The sequence below is a fragment of the Acanthaster planci genome, linkage group LG01 (assembly GCF_054643075.1).
Source record: "Acanthaster planci isolate LZ-2023a linkage group LG01, COTS_SCS, whole genome shotgun sequence".
Classification (NCBI taxonomy): domain Eukaryota; kingdom Metazoa; phylum Echinodermata; class Asteroidea; order Valvatida; family Acanthasteridae; genus Acanthaster; species Acanthaster planci.
In genome coordinates, this window is record NC_141777.1 from 16840347 (window position 1) to 16861467 (window position 21121).

The following is a 21121-nucleotide window of genomic DNA, read 5'->3' on the forward strand; positions in this document are numbered from 1 at the left end:
ATCAGCCAGTAAATCAAAACCCACGCCGCAAGCACTTGTCGCGCAATAGACCGCGAAATTAAATTGATTTTGATAAAACAAAATTGGATTGGTCACCCAGCGATTGACGGCTTCGTCCATGGTGACTTTCAGTAATTTATGCGCGTGCGTTAAATTTGGAAACTCGGCTGAAAACCAGTTGTCTTCGTTGACTACGATCGATAAATGACTAAAGTTAGCTCCCATTTCTTTTAAACATCTTTATTTTTATTTTAAAGGAGGTGCCGTCAGTTGGGTCGCTTGATAAATGGGTGGTAGATCTTGATATAGGACCGACTTTGTAAAACTTATTCGCCAATTTTTTCATAAGATCTTTTTTTAAAACGGCTGGCAGTTTTTTGGCTAGCACTTCCGCTCTTTCATTGACTTGACGTTCAAATTCCTCTTTGCTAGTCACTTCGCTCGCTCGTAATTTTGTAGACGTACTTGATCCGATCTTTTCTTTCATTTCGTTAAACTTTTTCATCTCGGATAAAATGAGTACAAATTCCTCCTAGGATATATCACCATCTTCAATCGGGTGAGATACGTATTCCTCGATCGTGTTTAATTTAGCGTCCGCAAATATTCGAATTCAGTCGTGCTTTTAAGTTTTGTGAGTTAATTGGCGACTGGCATATTTTAGCGAAGCGTAAACATCCAACACACCGATAGCGATGCCTTCCATCACAAGTCCGACGGGTCCGGTAACGATGCCCCAATTGGCGGGAATTGCGACGGCTGCTGAGGTCGCGCCCAGTGCATCTACACCATACTCTACGTAACCTGTTTAATCTTTTTGTAGGTAGTTTTCCGCACGTCGCGTTCTCTTTGGATACGAGATTTAATTTCTTCGATCTTTCGAAGGCAATAAATTTTAGTCTCCGCTTGTTTGGCCGAGTTTAAAGTCAAATCGGGGTGTTTACTTAAATCCGGGTATACGTTAGTCGTCATCTTTTTATTATATACACGTTTTTTAAAATGTCTAACTTGATTAATATTTTGCCGATATTATTCAAGAGCTCACCTCGATCGTTTTTAACAGAAAAAGTCAATTCACTGATGTTTCTGTGTATTAACTTTTTAGGCGTTTTACACGTCACGAGTGTTGAGGTGCAAGGCTTGGTAGCAATCACGTATAGCAAGTCTGAAGACTGCCCGTTGTAAAAGTTGTCAAATGTATTTAATTGTTTGCAATGAATAAACGTGAGTTTCAAGGGGTTTAAATGGTACTTGCCTTCATAAATGACGTTGGGTAAAAGTTTTATTTTGGGTAGGTTCAATGGCTTAGACACTTCTTTATTTAGTTGCAACTTGAGATTGGGGTCCGTAATGGCCAAAGTCACCCTTTTAGATTCTGAGTGAACCTTAAAAGAAACGCCTGGAATCGAGTTTAACAAAAAGTGAAACCAGTCCATGTTATAATAACCGGGGGATACCACGATGCTTCCTACTCTCGGGTAATGGTTGAGATGAGCTTCAAGAATGAAGTCTATCGTATATAAGTTCTGTTAGCCCCGTCAAAAAAAGTCTTTTAATTAATTCTCTTCTGGGTCTCGTGGGTTGTACGGGGGAGTTTATTGTATGTTGAGCTGGGGGATTCCCTTCATAAATTTCATCCAAGGCTTGTCTTTGCCCCTCGAGCAGTGAAGCTGATTTGACTTTTTTATCGTTGATATCATAAGCTAAACGAGCTCGCGTTTCTAATGGTTGTTTTTGGTTTAACTGCTCTTCCAAAGTTGCGATTTCTTGGTTTAGCTGCTCAATTTCCTCAGCGATGATGCTGATTTCTTCTGCTAAAGTGCCTTTTTTATTTGCTGGGATCAATCTGGTTTTAGCTGTTTGTACTAATTCTGAATTGGGAGATACTTCCGTTCTTTCCTCTGAAGGTATTCCAGGCGGTCGTTCGCCACGGACCCCCGCGGGCCTAGCGTCCAAGTTTGTATCCCACTCAATTTCAGCCGCTTTTGTTACGTTAAAATATCCAGCTTCAAACTGAATATTCTTTACTCGGACGACTTTGTCGCCTTTGGTGTTTTTAAGGACATCTTTCAATTTAAACGTCTGCTCGCTCTCGGTTAAGTAAAACGTGTGAGTCTCCATTTTATTATATACGTTTTGAAAAATCTTGTTTGGTCAATCTATACATTTTGAAAAATCTTGTTTAGCAATCTATACGTTTTTGGAAATCTTGTTTGGCGAGGTTTAATTTGTCAAAGGCGTTTTCCCAGTGCTTATCCGAAACTTGAAATAGATCTTTTACGGCTTCTGTAGGTTCTTTTGTCACGTCTTGATAACATACCGCAATTAAAGCCTTCAACAGTTTACCTCTAGAGATCTTGCCGTTTAGAACTCGATTTAACTTATATTTTATTTCACCCGCTTCACCATTCTCCAATTGAACGTTAAACTTTTTTAAAGTTTTTCTCGATTTTGGGGGTGGCGTTTTTTTCCAAACGTGATGCTTGTAATATCTATCTCCCATGTCTACAGGGGTGTATGAGGAAACCCACCCCAAAATTATACCACAATGTTTACACGCATATCTGTCGTTTATTTCTACTACATAATGATCACACATGTTTTTTGGTCGTGATGGTGGGGTTGGCCATTTAGGTAATGAGCCGGTTAAATGATAAATCTCTGCGTCTGTCATTTTTTATTAATAGTCCATTTATTTAAGGCAAAAAAATTAACCTCGGTTATTCCGAGGAATAACCGAGGTTCAATTGATTTTTTCATCATAAGTTAAGTATTCAAATTTAATCAACTTTTAATTTCACGGGAGTTTCAGATCCAGATCCAGATTCAGATCCAGATTCAAATCCATATCCGCTAAACGCTTGCAACACCGACTTATTTGAAATTAGTCCGTCGTTTCTAATTTTCAACATTGCCGCTGTCACTCTATACCGAACGCTGGCGCCGCACGACAGTGAACAGTGGGTACCGTAGTATACGTCTTTTGGACAAATAAATGATTGTGCGTCGCATCTCTTATTGATAAATTTATCCATATTTGACGAGTCAATGAGTCTTTTTGGTGATCAAATAGAGAGGCATAGGGATCTGTTTTAACATACATTTGTTTACAGTGTTAGACGGGAGATTCGACTCTTGAGATTCAACAAATTTATAAACGGCCAAATTTATGTGATCGAGTATGTTTGTCGTAGGTTGTTGTATTTGATAGCAAATTTGACGGCCTTTGATGTTTTCGGGGGTTTTATCTCGAGTGCTGTATTTGTAAAGCAGGTTTATACCGTAGCAGGGTTCTCTCGTCATAATCAACAGGCGTTTATTTTGGCCGTTGTGATGGTAAAAAATGGGTGAGCTGCATTGACTCAAGTGGGTGCCTTCTTTAATCACAGGTTTTGAAATAATTTATTTACTCGGGTCAAAGGGACCGTAGGTAACATTGGGGTCCCAGTTGTTGGCATTGAGATGCTTGTGGTCGTCTGAAACGATATATACTTGACATGGTTCTGATTTTCCCGGCTTTGTCATAAATTCTTCTCATTTTTATTCGGCCGCGTCTATTAACTTCGGTGGGATTTCTACTTTAATTAAATGTTCAATGTCAACGTCGTATTCAATAATTAATCCACTTTTGTATAAATCCGTGTCGAGTTTTGTCGCTAAATCAGGCAGTGGCTCGTTTTCTCGCGCGTGCCTCAGCTGTTTATGCTTACCGTCTACGAGCACCACGTGATCATTCCTTCCAACTCGACACAATTTACGCAGCAGGTGCAAATACGACGCGTATCTAATTATGCAGGGAGCACAGGAGTAAAATTAAAGTCATCACTAAAAACACCAAGAATTACATTTCATTTCATGGCTGCATCTCTCGATCGGCTGGTTAAGAATTGTTCACCCGACGATTTTAATCTACTCCACGAAAGATTCCCAAATAATGCAGATTTACTTTTAGAAAAGGGGATTTACCCGTACGAACACATAAACTCCTTTGATAAATTTGAAGAATCACAACTGCCTCCTCAAGCCACTTTTTACAGGTCGTTGAGGCAGGCATCTGTTACTGAGTAAGAATATTATCGAGCTCAAAACATATGGAAAACGTTCAACTGCTGTCATCTCGGAGATTACCACGATTTATATGTCGAGACGGACGTCCTCTTATTAACAACTTCCCACTGGTACCGGAAAATATATCGATTCCAAATGAATGGCTGTCAGAATACCAAAAAGACTTAACACCCCACGGTGAGTGAAGTACCTCGGTAGATAAACTCGTGTCGACTTTAAACACCAAGAATAAATATGTGGTTCATTATCGAACGTTGCAGAAATATTTAGAACTTGGTCTCCAGTTAAAACAGGTGCATCACATGATGTCATTTAAACAAGCGCCTTGGATGAAGAGTTATATCGATAAAAATACCGAGTTTGGGACGGGATCAAAAATATAGAGACCGTTCGCACGCGTTCCCTTCCGTTCTGCACGCCCTCCCGTTCACCCCCATTCCGAAGAGCACCTCGGAACCCGTTCCTGCCCCTTCGCTTGCATGAGTGACTCGGAGAGTATTATTATGTTAATTGACCGTTCTTGCGCGTGCGAGAATGGCAGGGTCACAACAAAGATGCGAAGAACGTGCATACAAGCTGTTCTTGAGCCTTGGCTCAATAAGTGTCAACAGTGTTTGGTCCGATAAGATGTTTTTTCTTCCCTCTTATAAATGCTCATTCTGTTCCGTTGATGTACCGACTTCCCACATTTTATACATTCTTAACAAAAACCACAAGTGATCAAGGTGTGGATAGAAAATGCAGAGGATAGGAAGGAAGAATTAATATTATTGGCGGGTTGGGTGCTCGGAATAAAAAAGAGACCATGGTGCAGAAAAAAATTAAAACCTTAAAGAAATGCCAAGGGGGATAAAAATATTTATATTTTTGGTGGGTTGGGTGCTCTGAATAAAATAACTGGGCGGTTGTGTTAGTGGAAATTAATAAAAACCACACGTGATCTAGGTTAGGATAGAAAATGTCAAGGAAGGAAGTATTACTATATTTGGCGGGTAGGGTGTTAGGAAAAGAAATGCCAAGGCGGGCTGTCAATCAGAAGACGCAACCAAGTCTACCGGAACAACTGTTGTACTAGACGGTCGGGTCAGCTGTCAATCTTTGGTTGGATGAAAGCTCCCCAGAGACTTTATTTGGAATACTCTCCTGATTTTATTCCCTTGCTATTTTATCATTCTCTTGGTCTGAACAAAAATGAATGGCCAGTGAATTTTCTATGATCGTAATTACTGTGCAACGCGTCAAATACGTTGTCACTCGGAATGGGCATCACACATTCATAAAATATTTTTTCTCACAGCGTGAGATCAAATCGTAACAATCTTCGCAACTGTCCAAGGCGCTTGAATTTTGGCAGTCGTATGAATTTAAACAATATACGCAATTTATACACCTGCCGCACTCGCCGCAAGTGGAGTTATTACATCTCATCAAGTCAACTGAATTTCTCTTGTCTTTGCAAAAATAACAATTCACGTTTGTTTTATGGTTTATCATTTCCATTTATATAGTCTCTATTCATTTTTCATTTTTTTAGCGGCGCATAAATCGTCGGAAATAAATATTTCATTCGGCTTGTAAACTTCTTTGCCAGTCTTAGTCTTTCTCATTAAACAAATGCGGTGCCTTTGGTTTTGCCTGTCTAACTTTGCCTGTGCGATTAAATCTCATTGTGATTCGTAGCCGTTGACGACTAACCACGTGGCGTGAGCGGCGACTAATTTAGCGTATTCGATTTTGGTGACTAAAGCTAGAGTCATTTGATTTTTATAAAATCGTTGAGAAATTGTTTTTGTTTTGTTTTCCTGGATCGTCCAGAGTTGAGCTATTTTCCGTCGGTGGAAAGTCCTGGGGGGCTCCGCAATTGCCGGTTTGGGAAGTCGGGTCACAATTTTTTTGGGGAAGTCCCGCGCTGATCTGGAAAGTCGGTTAAGTCCCGCGCTGATCCAGGAAGTGAAAAAGAGGGGCTGCTCTAGTAAATACCGGTCCCTACTACTGGGTGTTGTACCTTTGCTTTGGGTCAGTCAATAATTTGGTATATGAGTGGAACAAACATTTGCGTCAAGCAAGTACCATTGTTTTTCAAATTGATAGGTAGAAACATCCTCTTTCCCAATTGGGCAGATGCCAACTCGATCAATTTCTATTCATCCTAACACTGGATAAACATTCTATGGAAAAAAATATTGACACAAGAGGATGATGACTTACCTTCTCATTTAGTAACACCTTCCACATTTCTACCTGCTTCATCAACACTAATTTCACAGAGATTAAGGGAATTCTTTGAAGACAGAGAGATAGCCCTCAATCATGCAATGGAATGGCCAACTAGGCCACCTTATTTTACACAGATTGTTGTTCAAATCCTGCACATGATGTTGCTGAGTTACGAACTTGAATTCTAAACAAAATCAATGTCATGTGCAACAATCCAGCAGTGGTAAGACAAGCTGTCCAAGAAATGCACCATTGTTATGGTTTTTGAGTTGAGTATTAAGGTTATGCTTCTAATAGAAAGGAACTAACTAGGTTGTCAAATTATTAAATTGTAAGACACAAAGGGCCATCTGTTTAAGCATGCAGTCAAATTGAGAAAATTTATGTTGACTTTTTACTCTGACTTTGGACAGGCAAAGTAAACCTCCAACTTGTACAAGTTCACATTCAGATGTGGTATTAAACAAATATTGGCCTCGTGGAAAAGAATATTTCATCTGTCACCTTAGGAAATTATTCCACTTTTCATTCATTTCACTTATGAACATTCTCTACTTTATTTTATACAACACCTCCATAAATCCACTGCCGTTTGGAGAAAAAAATTAACAGTCTTTTCATATTACGTCCACGGTTTTGTGCAACAGATTCATGTCCGAAGCACCACCCACTAGTAGTTTTATGTAATGTTAGACTGGTTCCTGTTCCTATATTATTTTACTCTTTCTTACTATGAATAGAAAATATGAAATGAAGGCTGGAACCATGCAAGTGAAATAAACTTCTAAACATAATTCAATCACATCGGATCAACGACCTATCCATTGGGCGGCAGGGATTTAGGCAGCTACAGTATAAAAAATAAATAACAGGCGACTCATAGTTTGTTCAATAGAAATAAATTCATGAAGTGACAGATTCAATGTTTTATTATCAGAGGCGAACCACTGCACTCATAAACATTCACTCTGTACAGTCATCCACGTGTTGGTGGTACTCCAGTGGAAATGTATATCTTTTAAAATTTTCGGAAATGCTGCCACACTACCTTCAAACATTTCTTCCTTATGGGTGACTCCCATCCTTACTGTACCCAAGCAATGACTGACAGGTATAACAACGGTAACAGTTTACCAGAAATAACGCAACCATGCTAAAATATGCAGAGATCTATGTATCTATATACTTGCACGTGCAAACTCAATAAAAAAAATATTTACTCTGAATCCATCCAACGTGTAAAGCTTGTTGAAACTTGCATCAATCAGCTCCAATTGTGGCTACAAAGAAAATAAAACAAACGTATTGTTATACTATGGTAATAGATTGCAAAGTCCTTAGGCTTTTTCACAAAAGGCAAATATCAGGAATGGCGCATGGTTAAAGCAGAGTTAAAAACTGGTGACAATTCTGTCACGGTGTGCTCATAGAAATTTCTCCGGTGCATTCGAATCATGCGACACTGTATTTTGTTTTCATATGACGTTCATACAAGTTTTATCCAATCGCCATTGGCAACGCAAATGCATTTTAGCCAATGACAATTCAGCGTGTACGCCTTTTATTTTACGCATTGCGTCATACGGTATTACAAATTGGGGTCGAATTATATAACACATGTATTGTTGGGCCATGGGGATGGACGCAAAACTTTTTTTTTTTTAGCTGGGGGAAACCAAAATCGAGAGATGCAATTGAGATCGAGACAGAAAACGGTCAGAGAGAGAGAAAATAATTCAAGTAAGGTTGTGGTGGAAACCGACGATGGCCAGGGTTTAGCTGATTCTTCCATCCAGCAGTTTGGCAAATCTAATGATAAATTCATCAGCCTGTGAAAGTATCCCTGGTACTGGTATATCAGCACCCAATCTGGGATTGTTCATCAAGCATTAAACAAAGTCTAAAAAACATAAGTTTATTTATGGAATTTAACAAAAGAAGTGAGGTACACGTAGAGTAAATTCAGATTTGAGTAAATTTAGTGCGGGGACTTAGTTTAAAATATAAAAAAAAATTCCTCTTTGATTTGTGATAGAATAATTGATTTGTAGAAATATGTGCAGAGTAACTCAATCTGAAAGAAATGTTATAGGATTCACCGAATTACACAGCAATAATTTAGTAGGGCCAGACTGAGAGGCCGTACTAAGAAATGGCCTGTACTGGTGGAGAATTGATAACACGATATACCACGAACACGCATGTACTCACTACTGGAACATGGGGATCCACAAAACTAATGATTCTTTCATAGTTAGTTCAATGGAATCTTCACTATTTTTTTAACCATCTACTGGCTGGGTTGTCTTATTCATGCCTCTCTCATGCCCACATCGTAACTTAGGCAGTTATTTTAGGTGGCATTAGTTGCACCACTGGATTAATTTTAAATTTTGGCTTTCCGATGTTGGGGGACTTGTTACACCACTAACAAGCAAATTTGGCAAACAGCTAATTTTGGAACCACAGTTCACAGTCTCCTCAAACAAAGACCACATTCACAACCTTGGAATTTCATACTCACTCATCAAAATCCCTCAAGAAAAGGTGGAGAAGAAACAAATCACCAATCCCAGTCAAAGTTATATCAATGCATCAACACAATGCCAACAACACCAATAAAATGCATGGCCAACAACAGCAAACTGAGGAAAACCACCTGTGCAAAGGCATACCAGTGACCTGCACATTAATTAACTGAATTGGGATGAAGACCTGACCAAGGTTGACGGAGGAAGGCATATAATTGGGTAACTGGAAAAAAGACATTTCTTAATTGAACTTCACTTTGTGCAATGCTTCAATTTGTAGTGACATACACGGGCGTAAACTACAACAACAAACCTGTCATTGTTCGCTGCAATGCGTTGATGCAACTGAATAACAGCAATTCACAATACAATGCTGCCAAGAGATTGTCAAGGAGAAGCCAATTTTCATGTTTAATATCAGCAAGGGCATGGCAGCCTTGTTGCAATTTCCATTTGAGTGTACATCGGTAGACAATTTGGGGAAAGGTTCAAAACACTAGGACCCAGACTGGAACACAAGCTAGATCATGTGATGTTTGTTTAATAAACGGTCAAAGAAAAGAGATTAAATTTATGTGTGAAATTTGTGAAGTAGCACTTTGCGCTGCTCCTTGTTTCAAGGTTTATCACACTTGAATCAATTGCTCATTTGTGCCAAGTTTCATGTATTCCAAGACATCGTAAATGAAATAGTACATGAAATTTTAGGGCAACTCCTTCAAGGTTTATTATACTTGAAACCAATTACTTCATGTACAATTACCTGTATTCCAAAATATCTTGTAATGCAACAACTATCTATTTCATGTCTTTTCTCCTACGTTTTCTCTATTTCAAGACATCGTGTAACGCAACTACTCTCCTTTTTCTTTCCTTTTTTTTGGCTTAGTTTTTCACAAGAAAGTCGTTCTTTGATTTCTAAAATAAATTCACAGTGTGAATGATCGTCAATCAAAGCACACACATGAACAATCGGAGAGTGGGGTAATGCCTTCACTGGGAATTGGATGTCACTCACAAAGCATAACGGCCTGACGTACTGTGCAATGTACCATACATGTTAAAAGCTACATGTATAAAGCCAACCTGCTGCAGTAAAGGGTATTTCGAAACACATTGTGCAGTGTTTCAGCAACACAGGTACAGCAGGCCTGATGGCCGGGGCTGTAAAAATCATCGTAAAACACCTTGATCAAGGCTAGCCAACATGGTAACCTTGTATAGCACTGGCCTGGCAACCTTGCCATGTACATGTAGGTGGCCATCTTGGAATAAACACACTGCAGAAGTCTTACTAATTAACGTCAACACGCCATCAACATACACAATACCGTTCGTATACACCGTCAATATGCACAGTACCGTCAACAAGTCAACACATCAACAAGTCAAAACGCCGTTAACCACTGTTATATAATTAGTGAATTTGATCAGGATAGACATTATGATCCATTTGGCAGTGTTGCTTCAGTCCAATGAGTCCATGTATGGCATTTTTTGTGGCATTTCTCTTGATCGTTTCATCAGTAGCCTTTGAATTTCAGTGTAATATTTAAACCTGTTTTTATGAACTGCTGCAGTGTGTTTTTGAAGTTTTGTCTTTGATGAAAAAGAACACAAGTAATAGATTGTTGACTACACAGCGCTAGCGCATGAGTTAATGTACATCTGTTTTTTGCTGAACAATGAAACATAGATCATCAGCCTCATTAAACATTGCATGCCAGACCACAGAGTGTGTGCTACCATTGCGACAATGAAGGAGCCAGTGACTTATGTGCTTCAGGTTTTCAATAACAACAGAACTACGTTGTGTACATGTACTTCAACTCGGCAATGCATGAGCAACGCGTACCAGCCTGTGGTTATGCGCGCACAACCTGAGATCCCATGCACCATGTAATGCAGGTGGTGTTGTATCTGAATTGGCTTGGTCAATGGTCATATGGCAGTCATACCAGAAGCCCTGAGCGGACCCTTGGAGCAAATTATTCCAGCAAGGGTCCTGGTTCTCAACTTCTCACTTGATAGGCGATAGCACAGAGCTGGTTAAATGCATGGACCTGGGCAATGGTACCGCCAAGATAGCAAACGTATGGTCATTCGAATTTTATACTTACGTGTAGATGTGCCTACTTTGGACGAAGGCCTAGTGCCTACAATGAACAGTTTACACATGGTCAATGGTCATTTACAGGAACCAGGAAATAGAAATATTTTAATAAATTTTCCAAAAAAAAAATTGAAATTGCATCTTTGGTTTCAGTTAACCATATTTTAAATGTTTGTTTTGCAATTTTAACCCGTATTTTGATGCTTTTTTGCATTTGAAGCAAAATATGGGATGGGGAGAACCCCCCAGCCTTTGTGTTGGTCTTAGTTTGATCGGAATCTCAGGAATTCTTTACAGACTTCGGGGGGGGGGATGTGTTAGGTATCAATAGTCTAGATTGTGTATAGGGATTAGACAGGTAAGGGGGGTACCCTCCGTCCCATATGTTGCCTGGTAAACAATGTTGCACTGATTTGTACACAGAAATGTCTAGATTTTTTTAACCACCGCTGTGGCAGATTTCACTTTCTTTGGCAATTTATTGCTGTGTAAATACATGAAATATATGGCAATAATCCAACGAAAATCCTTTTCACATAAATGTTCCCAGATAGCAAATCTGGGGTTCACAATTTGAACATGAAAACATGCAACCGGAACCATGTCTTCCTGGATTTACATCAAAGCAAAAGCGCCCTCACTTGTCCAGAAATGCTTGGTCAATTTTTAATGTTTGGAAAAGTGTACCGTTCAGTTCAGGTAACTCAAAAAAGATGTCAAACAGTTTTCATACATGGAAGTATTGTATAGAGATACACAAAAAGTGGTTCTAAAAAAAATTCATTTCCTGGTTCCTTTAAGATACATTGGCACATGTTCAAAAGTACACGGGATCCACTCCATACACTAAGTGCCCCGGAATGGATGACGATCCCATTTGTACATAGGTAAAGTTACATGTACTAAAGCAATGGCAATCACTTGTTCTGACTGGATTATTAAATGAATATACATGTACACTGAATGGAAAATAAAGAGAGGAAGCAGTGCTGAGTTGTACACAGATGTTGCAGATTTGTTCCAACCACAACAACTGGTCTATGAAGAAGCCAACATAAATTCAGAATACTGACTGTGGATAATCTTAAAACCCACAAAAGACCAAGAGGAAGTCTGTTGTGCCATAAGTGTGTGGCACTGGCATAGTGTAGCAACAGATTTTTGATGTGTTTTATTAAACCTTATGATTTTTTCTTTATATCTTTGGGAGCTAGTTCTAACTCAGAATTGTGATTCTTTGTTGGAGCCAGAACTGGCTCTGAGAATTCTGGAGCCACCCAAGTCTATTGACCACATTTTCAAAATTTCATTTCTTAACCCCTTGACGTCGTGACTTTTTTCTGGAAGCCGAATTCCAGCCTCGCTTGGCCACGAAGGCCACCTGCCAAACCGCAAATTCTCGGTTTGTGGCCCTGCGTGCTCTACATGCTTTGATTTACACAGTGAAAAGGCTCATTGTTCGGTGGCATGTGGATCTACTCACGCTTCCACATTCCCGTTGCCTCTTTACAAAGTGGGGACTATTGTGAAGCTGGTGATTATGATGCAAAATCTGTCTTTTCATTTCTGGGCTACGCACAAAGACCAATTATCATATATACAAGAGCCAGGGTATGCCTTCTTTCACAGTGTTCGCTTGAGCGTGGGCCGAGAATAATAGCTGAAAAGCAGACTGAGTGACCTCAATTTTTACGCGCCTCTTACTGCTTCCCGGTGAGAAGGGGTTAAGTTACAAAGAATGCACATTGCATGTCCAGGCTTTTGATTATAATGGTGTGCACTGTGGTACCTTGCCCGTCAATAGTGAATTCCATTAACATCTATTTCTGTGGATTTGTAACTTGAGGATCGCTCTTGTCAAACATATTAACCAAGTCAGAGCCTCTTTGGAAAATTATATACTTGTGTTGCACAGACATTTTGATGAGTTTTATGTCCAGAAATGTTTTTTCAATCTTATAGAAAACTATGCACATTGAGCATGTAACACTCACACATTAATGCATGACACAAGAACTCAGTCCCATACCAGTTGTCATGAAAATCTGGCCCATCAGTGGCAAAAAAGCAGAAAATGAAATTCAACACTCAACCAAAAAGGCAGAAATCAGCTAAAACATGGAGATTTCACACCCCTGAATAAACTATAAACATCAAATGTGAATGCTTACTTGGGTAAATCACTCATTAAGTTTAAAAAATAAAAAAAGATGGCAAAGGTATCACTGCAGGGAAAGAATAAACTGTGATTAAATGAATATTAAGTTTAAGAGAAACTTTGTTAATGTGTACTCGTGACTCTTAAGACAGCATACAGCATGTAATGCAGAGCATGCAGATGACAGTATAAATCAAGGCATCTTAACCCTTAGGTTCTCATGCCATCCCAATACAAATCAGCTGCTGATGCCCGTCTTTAAAAGTTTATCTTACCATGTGTGCCAAGTCTTCCAGCTTGGACAACTCGTTAAAACTGACAATCAACTTCTGCAGGGATGTCAGCAATGATACGTACTTCAGCTTGGTTAATCCATTGCCATGAAGATTAAGAACTGTGATTGAGGTAAGGGATCTTGCACCACTTATTTGCAGCAAGATATCTTCAGTTAAAGAAACCAACCTGATCAAGAGAAAAAAATATACAAATATTATGATTGAAATCACCACACAACTTCACATGTTTGGAATGAACTTATTATGTTTTTTTAACCTGACAGTCCTAAATTCTTCAATTTTAATAGAAAATTATCAAATACCCTAAAGTGCTAGGATTAGATCCTGCAATAACTGATTTATCTCGTAGCACAGGACTTTAATGTAATTCTGCAGTTACTCATGTTACATTTGGATCAGATTTGGCATTAATTTTTCACTGTTATTCTACCAAGCAATAGTAGTTAGGGGACTGTACTTCTTGCATACAGGCAGGATGTAGGTATACTGCCCAATACCTAATCTAAGTGTACATATTCGTATAAAGCACACACATTTAATTATAACACATAAACAGTGATTGACAAAGACAAAATATGACTGTTGTCTATTAAGCCTTTGATAGTATTTTTAAATGGAAGGCAACCTTACCTCAGGCTTAGTGGGATAGTGGGCAAACCTGCTGCAGTAATAATTTTGAGTACTGCTAATGGGTGTGTGTCTGGGGGCAGCAAATATCACGTTCTGTGTATGTATTTAACGGCCCTAAATTAAACAAGTGGTTTACAGTGGACTCTTTCTTCTCTGTGCTTTATTTCTTTCCTTAACTTATTTCCCATCCTAATGGATCTGTAACACTGCTGTTGTCCAACTCTCTTGAGAAGGGCCTATTGTTAAATACTGTTACACACACAAAATGGTATGAGGGCATGAAGTAACATTAAGAATATTGAAATCATTAAATCCTAAAGTAAACTGTCGTTGCAGCCCAATGAAAACACTATTTCACAATTACGCCTGTACCTGAGTGTGAGACAGTTCAGCTCTTCTTCTTGGTGGAGAGCATGTCACTCTTCTGGAGTCACGTCAAATTTTTGACTCCCATAAACTTTAATAGTCCCTTTTGCCTTGAATAGACCCCTTGCTTGTGGTACTCAGTAATGATTCTTTTGACATGATAAGGAACCATAAAAAAGTGAAGCGCAGTCCCTATAGTGCAAGTAGTGGTTGAACATTCACAGTTTTCACTTCTTTGGCAAGTACGACCATTGACTGAGACTGCATTATGAGAGTAACACTGGCAACACTGGCTCACTGCATTCTTCGCAACCCACAGTACTAATTCGGCCGCGTGTCAAACGATGTTTTCAAGATGCTCCAATTTCAACATGAATCACTCTCCTGGACTGAAATTTTGACAGAACGTCCCTTATTTGAAACACATTCTTATGCATTAAAACCTTCTCCTTTTTGAACAACTTCCAAATATCAGTATCATGAAATCCATGTGTATACCTATACACCTTTAGAAATTCCTTCTGAAGACCTGTTCAACCCATTCTTCTGGGTCTCTACAAGGCATCATATTTCAAAACATGTGAAGCAGAATAAAATCATAATAAATTAAAATAAGTCACACACAACAAACAAATGTACATGTACACCCTGTATAGCTCTCAATTACATGAAGGCTTTGTTGTTCTGAGGTGTACTAGTGAAACAGCTAAAGTTTGATTATCAAGACCTGCATCATCCTGCAGTGTGACTACGCTGATATTTCTGAGGGGGCACTTCTGGGTGAACATAGTTTTTCAAGAACGCACTTAAAACCAATCAATTGTGGCTTTTATGCGGGTTATGTACAATGCGATAATTCAAATGAGGGAGGGGCAGCCATCAAAGGAGGGCACAGACTTCCACTGGAGGGGAGGGGAAAAATAATCCATTGTTTTATCAACTGATTCATTTTCCAAGCATCTTGAATAAGCACATAAATGCTGATTCATTTGTGACATATTTGATCTGCATAGGTCTTACTGTGCCTTCCAAAATGGAACTTAATTTGCACAAAACGTTTTACCACTTGCTGCCAGGTGGTTTGAAAAATGCAGTGCAAACACACGGGATATTTTCAAAATGTTCAGTTTTCCAAATTCTTCAAAAATTCATTTCAATTCATGGACATTTACACCCACACGAATGACCGTCTGATGGCTACTCTAATCTGACTGACAAAATCTATTGACGTCCGAGTATTTCAGCAGGTCTGCAGCCTTGTAAAAAGAGCCCTAATTGTGCGGTGTTATGTAATTTTCTTTTGTTCACGAACCTGGCGCAGTGCACTGCTGACCTCTTTTCAACAGGGGCCAGATTAGCCAGCAGCGGTGCTGTGTGGCTCATCGCTGTGGTGGTAGAGCCCTTTTGTCCCCGCTGGTAATCCACTCGCTCTAAAGGCCCCCAAACCATGGTATACTGTTTTAAAACACTGACCTATTTCAAACACACTACTTATGCACTTGAAACAAATCTGCACACATTTTGGGGAGGTGGTGGATTTGGACAGGATTTGAACTGTAGGTGGTAGAGGTGGAAGGAGGAAAACGAACCCCACACCAATCTGACTGCCAATTTTTTGGTCAGAATATAGAGATAGAGTTGGGTTGACAGTGTAACATTTTTTCCCCTCAGTCAGGAGCCAAAACTGGGATCAATTGGAAATGAAATCCATAAAATTAAAAAGGATTTCTCAAATTGCCACAGCCACAACTCCAGTGAGAAAAGACCTGACATACACCCACAGAGCTCAGACTATTTCTAGTTTAATTGCTAATCTTACCGTGGCTTTAGTTGAATTACTGGGTCCAAATTCAATACATCAGTGTCAATACTCTGATCATTCAGCTTCTGTTCCTCTGCTTTGGCATTACTCACATCAATAAATGGAGAAGGTGGTTTCTCCTAGTGATGAATAGGACAAAACAGATAACAGTTTTTATTCAGAATCGTCTACATTATTTTAACCACTTCGTGCTGGGCCCATTTATCCATGTTGATTCTGCTGGGCTGGGTGATTTTTCATTTTTTTCTGTTTTCCAAATTCTAAAAAAATGTTTAACTTCATTTCCTAGACATTTACACCAACACAAATGGTGGCTACTCTAACCTGACAGACAACATCTATTGACACCTGAGTATTTCAGCCAGGCCTGCTGCCTAGTAAAAAGAGCCCAGATTGTGTGGTGTTACATAATTTTCTTTCGTTCCCGAAACTGGCACAGTGCACTGCTGGAGTCTCTTCAATACGACCCAGATTAGCGTGCAGCAGTATTGTATCACTTATCACTGGAGTGCTGCTGTCCCCAGCGGTAATCCACTCGCACTGAATTTGAAGCAACAAACAGTGGTATTGTCTTTCAAAACAATGATGGATTTCCTCTACTATTGACATCTGAAAAAATATTGGCAATTCTCAGCAGCCTGGTCTTTTGTTCTGAGTACGAACTTTTGTTGCAAGACCTAGCTCTTTTACCTGATTTCGGGCTCTGCGTATAAACCCAAGGTACCTGGTAGAGCACAGTGGTTTAAGACCCAGACAGTGCAAACATTTTTCCCCCTTATATTATGCTTTTGATAAGTCCACTAGTATCTAATGAGATAATGTTCACCAAAAATTATTTTGTTTTGTGATAATTTTATGGTATATTTAACTGAAGTACGCACCTTAGCTTAGCTCTTTCAGCTGATATAAATTTGCTTTCGAAAAAATTGAATAGATTGCAGAAATTCGCAATTACCTTTTGCAGTAAACTATAAAATGTACCAAACAAGACAAATATACATCAACATATGTTTGTTGATACATTTTTACAATCGGCCTACAAATATAATCAAGCGGAAGAGTCGCGCAATGCATTTATTGTGCCCAAAAATCATTTTGCAGGACTTGACATTGTTTTGAGCACAATGCACAGCGCCCTCTATTGTTGAGACATGTAGAGTATACTGAAGGTGATTGCTCAGTGTAATTTGAGGCTTATAACACAGCTTAGGTGGAATTTAAACTGAAAAGTAGTTGAAAGAAATGTAGCTTTTTGTCAGGGGTAATGTCAATTGTCGATCCCGACGGACGCTGGAGGGTGAAAAGATATTTTTTGTAAAAGTTGTTATATAAACACGCCAAACGATGATGCATTTCTATCTGCTCATGGCTTATCTCAGACTCTGTGTTGTGTCATGGCCTGGAATAGCGGATAAGAGTGTTTTTTAAGCTGCCTATTGACTGGCTAAATAGGACATCTGATTTGGAACTCAGCTCTTCAATTGTGAAATATTTCCACACATTTTGCGGCATTTTATTTCAATGGAAATGTTAAAACTTTTGACAAAGACTTCTGAGGAATAAATAATACTGAAATTAATGGGTTTTTTTTTTCAGATAAAATCATGATAGAGCAGGGAGGCACTACAGGTACATGTACCTCAATGGAAAGAAACACGGTCTATTTCAACTTGATAATTGAAAAAAAATTGAAAGGAAAATCATGGGTTAAACAAAAGAGGCCAATTTCATTGAGATCACCAGCAAAATACATACATAATTCCATACCCTGACTTCACGCACACTTTAAGGGAACAGTCACCCAATGAATATTACCTCTTTAGGAAGAATTGAAAAACATGATTGAATGGGAAAGGGTCATTGGGAAAAGGCAACTTGTTCAGTTTTTCAGATTACATCATACTTTCAACCACTAAAATGCTCAATGAAAGAGGGACAAAGACCAAGTGAGGAACTTGCTGCATTGAAATAACACCTCTCAAATAAAGAAAAATTCCTTGCCATTTTTTTAAATTCTATAAATTCAAAGAACATTAAGTGACAGTGAAATGAAGTCACATGATTTTTTTTCATCATTTCCCCCTTCCTTTCCAGTTACGTTGCAATTAAATACAGATGCATAATGATCTCACTTCCAAACTGAGGTGATCATCTCTTAAAAATGGTTACAGATTTTTTCCAAAAGTGCAGTAGCCACAGGGTGCATGTGTGCTCTTTCCAGAATTTTAACTAACTGTCAATAGAGGGTGCCTTCACTCATGGAGATCAATAATAATGCACTTTTGCCAATGCATCCATTGCAAAAATGTCTTTCTGTAGCCAAATTTAAAACCCATGAGGACTCCAAATAAGTTCAAAAGACTTGCTAAATTGTTTTAATTGATGTGAGTAAAAAAATCTGATAGTATTCACTGATGTCAGGGTCAAGTAGGGTTTTAAACCACTGTGTACTGGACATCCCGGCACAAAGTGGTTAATACCCTTAGTTTTTTTGTGTACGGCGCAGGCTCCCCAATTCAGTTTCAATTACCCGGGAAAGGCATTTCCTCCCCTCACAATAAATGTGGGTTGGGTCTACTACCCACGCTTACCTATCCAAATGGGCACTACTATTTATTATTCGCTGGAAAGATCTGATCATCCATTGTGCACCCTCACCTCTTACAATGCAACACGGTTTCGCCGCCATGATCGTCTTTTTTGAAAGCGACTCAAAAAGGGTCAGAGCCAAAGGTGGGGAGGAGGGGCAGGAAAGAACTGTTTAGGTAGGGGAAGAGTCTACGGTGCCCTACCAACCCAAACAGTCACTACATATGCAGAGTGGCACCAACCTATCTGAAAGTAAATGTCATGAGCACAGGAATATGCACTAAGTGGTGTACAGTTGAACACAGATAAAAAGAGCACTGTTAATACAAGAAAACTATTATAACAAGGTAATTTGTAAGGCTCAAAAGGCCTCGTTATAATAGTTTCTACTAAACTAAGGAGCAATATATAGTGAAATCATTGAGTAAGGATCTTCAAGCTGACTGTCCCTGTACAGGCAACTCCTGAGACTTTCGTGCTGCCAATAGTAGAATTGTCTTCCCATGTGCGGAGTTGCACTGCACATGGAGGAAGGACACAGAAGGAGTTACAACTCTGGCACATCAAAGTGCTTAATGATCATCACCGCCCAGTCAGACGAACAACATTCCAAAAACTCCTGATTACTGCCTGCAGCTTAATAGCCGGACAAGTGGGGCCAGTAATATCATCACAAAATTTGAGATGTTTCCTTTAGAATTAACTACAACTTATCGCAGTGACCAGGAAACAGAAAGAAAAATATCTAACATTAGGGCCTAGATTTACTTTAGCTGTTTTGAATAATTTTTAAAGATTTTGATGCCCTTTTCCATTATCCATGCATATGTTTGTAATTTTATTTTGTCACTCCAAAACATCAGTTTTCAAAGTGTTTGTATGACTTTGGCTAGGACTGGCCAACAACATGTTGAACACCACAGAATAGTTAACGAAAAACAAAATGCGCTGTTTCTTCACAGGGAGTGATCATGAGATCTCTTAAAATACCTTTTTGTGTAAATTCCGTAATAAAAATGATTCAAATAAAACTCAAAATCTTACAAACAGCTTGGCTATTTATTCCCAAAGAAGTCCAGAAGATAGTGTTCGATAAGGGCAACAACCGCACATGAACACTTTGGGTACAGAGCCTAATAAAAGCAACTGCACAAGCAGTAAATTTGATGTTGTTGTCAGATCATATCAAGTACCAACGATGGTATGAATATTCAACTTCATATGCTGCAGTACACAATATTTTAGGGATGCAGGTTACCAATGAAAAATTGCGCCGATGATCATGGGGTACAAAGGGGGCTTATGGTTGCAAAACAGGTGGTGAGTAGCAGGCATGCACTCAGGCATGCACTGCGCTCTGGCTATGGACAGAAAGCAGTAATTGGCCAGATGTTATAGCCCGGGCAGTTCAAACTCCTTCTGTGTCCTTCATGCTCTGCATGACATCCATTAGGTAGCAGGAGGTGAATGTAGAGGGCAACTTACAGCATGCAGCTTTACAGATGTCTGCAGTGGAAATCCCAGAAAAGTAAGACCAAGACGTAGATACTGCTCTAACATCATGTGCTCTGATATAGTGTTTGCAAGGGTCATCAGGGTGTGATGGCCAGTTTGGGTTGATAAATTTAATGGCCGAGACTATCAAGTGTGCTACGGTGTCTTTTGCTGCTGGGTGATGTGGTTTGGTGGAGGTAATAAATAGTTTGGAAACTCTACCTATCAGATTCTTGGTCTTGGCGAGATACCACTTTAGCACATGAATTGGGCACCAGTGTTTGTCCTCACCATCTCCTGCATGTGAAGCAATTGTTTGTACAAAAATGTCAAGCGGATCCAAAAAAGCAGTGTGATTTTTAGTGAGGAAGTCAACAGAGGGAATGAAGCAGATACCATGTGGCTCCCATGACACCGTATGGCTCCCATCGTAGATGTCCCTCACCAATGGCGAGGACTCACATCCCCTTCTGGAAGTAGTCACGGCCAGGAGGAAGGCCAGTTTAATGCTTTATCCTGTTGCTACCGGGAGACCCGTTTTAGAGCAAATGGGCTTCATACACAAAGCCGGGGAGCCTGAAACCGGACAAATGAGCTTGGCCTTGTAACAAAAGACCGTGCTCGGCACAAAAGACTGAGTTGCTGGGGATTACCAACATTTTTTCAGTTGTCAAGATCGGAGGAAATCCGTCCTTGTTTTGAAACATTATACCACTATTTGTGGCATTCAGTGCAAGCAGATTACCACCGGGGACAAAAGCTCTCCAGCACTCCAGTGATGAGTGATGCAATATCGCTGCATGCTCATGTGGCCCCGTATTGAAAAGATGCCACCAG

At 39.4% G+C, this 21121-nt stretch overlaps 1 protein-coding gene across 11 annotated transcripts in view; it reads right to left on the reverse strand.

Annotated features, from left to right (window-relative positions):
- The window catches only part of lrrc9 (leucine rich repeat containing 9), a 286106-nt gene that overhangs the window by 91816 nt on the left and 173169 nt on the right, over positions 1-21121 (reverse strand). For all 11 annotated transcript variants that reach the window (XM_087133796.1, XM_087133801.1, XM_087133790.1 and 8 more), the window contains 3 exons: positions 16199-16320; positions 13363-13549; positions 7506-7565 (listed from right to left, as the gene is read on the reverse strand). In XM_087133796.1, coding sequence (XP_086989922.1) covers positions 7506-7565; positions 13363-13549; positions 16199-16320 — 369 coding nt within the window. The remainder of the gene's footprint in view (positions 1-7505; positions 7566-13362; positions 13550-16198; positions 16321-21121) is intronic.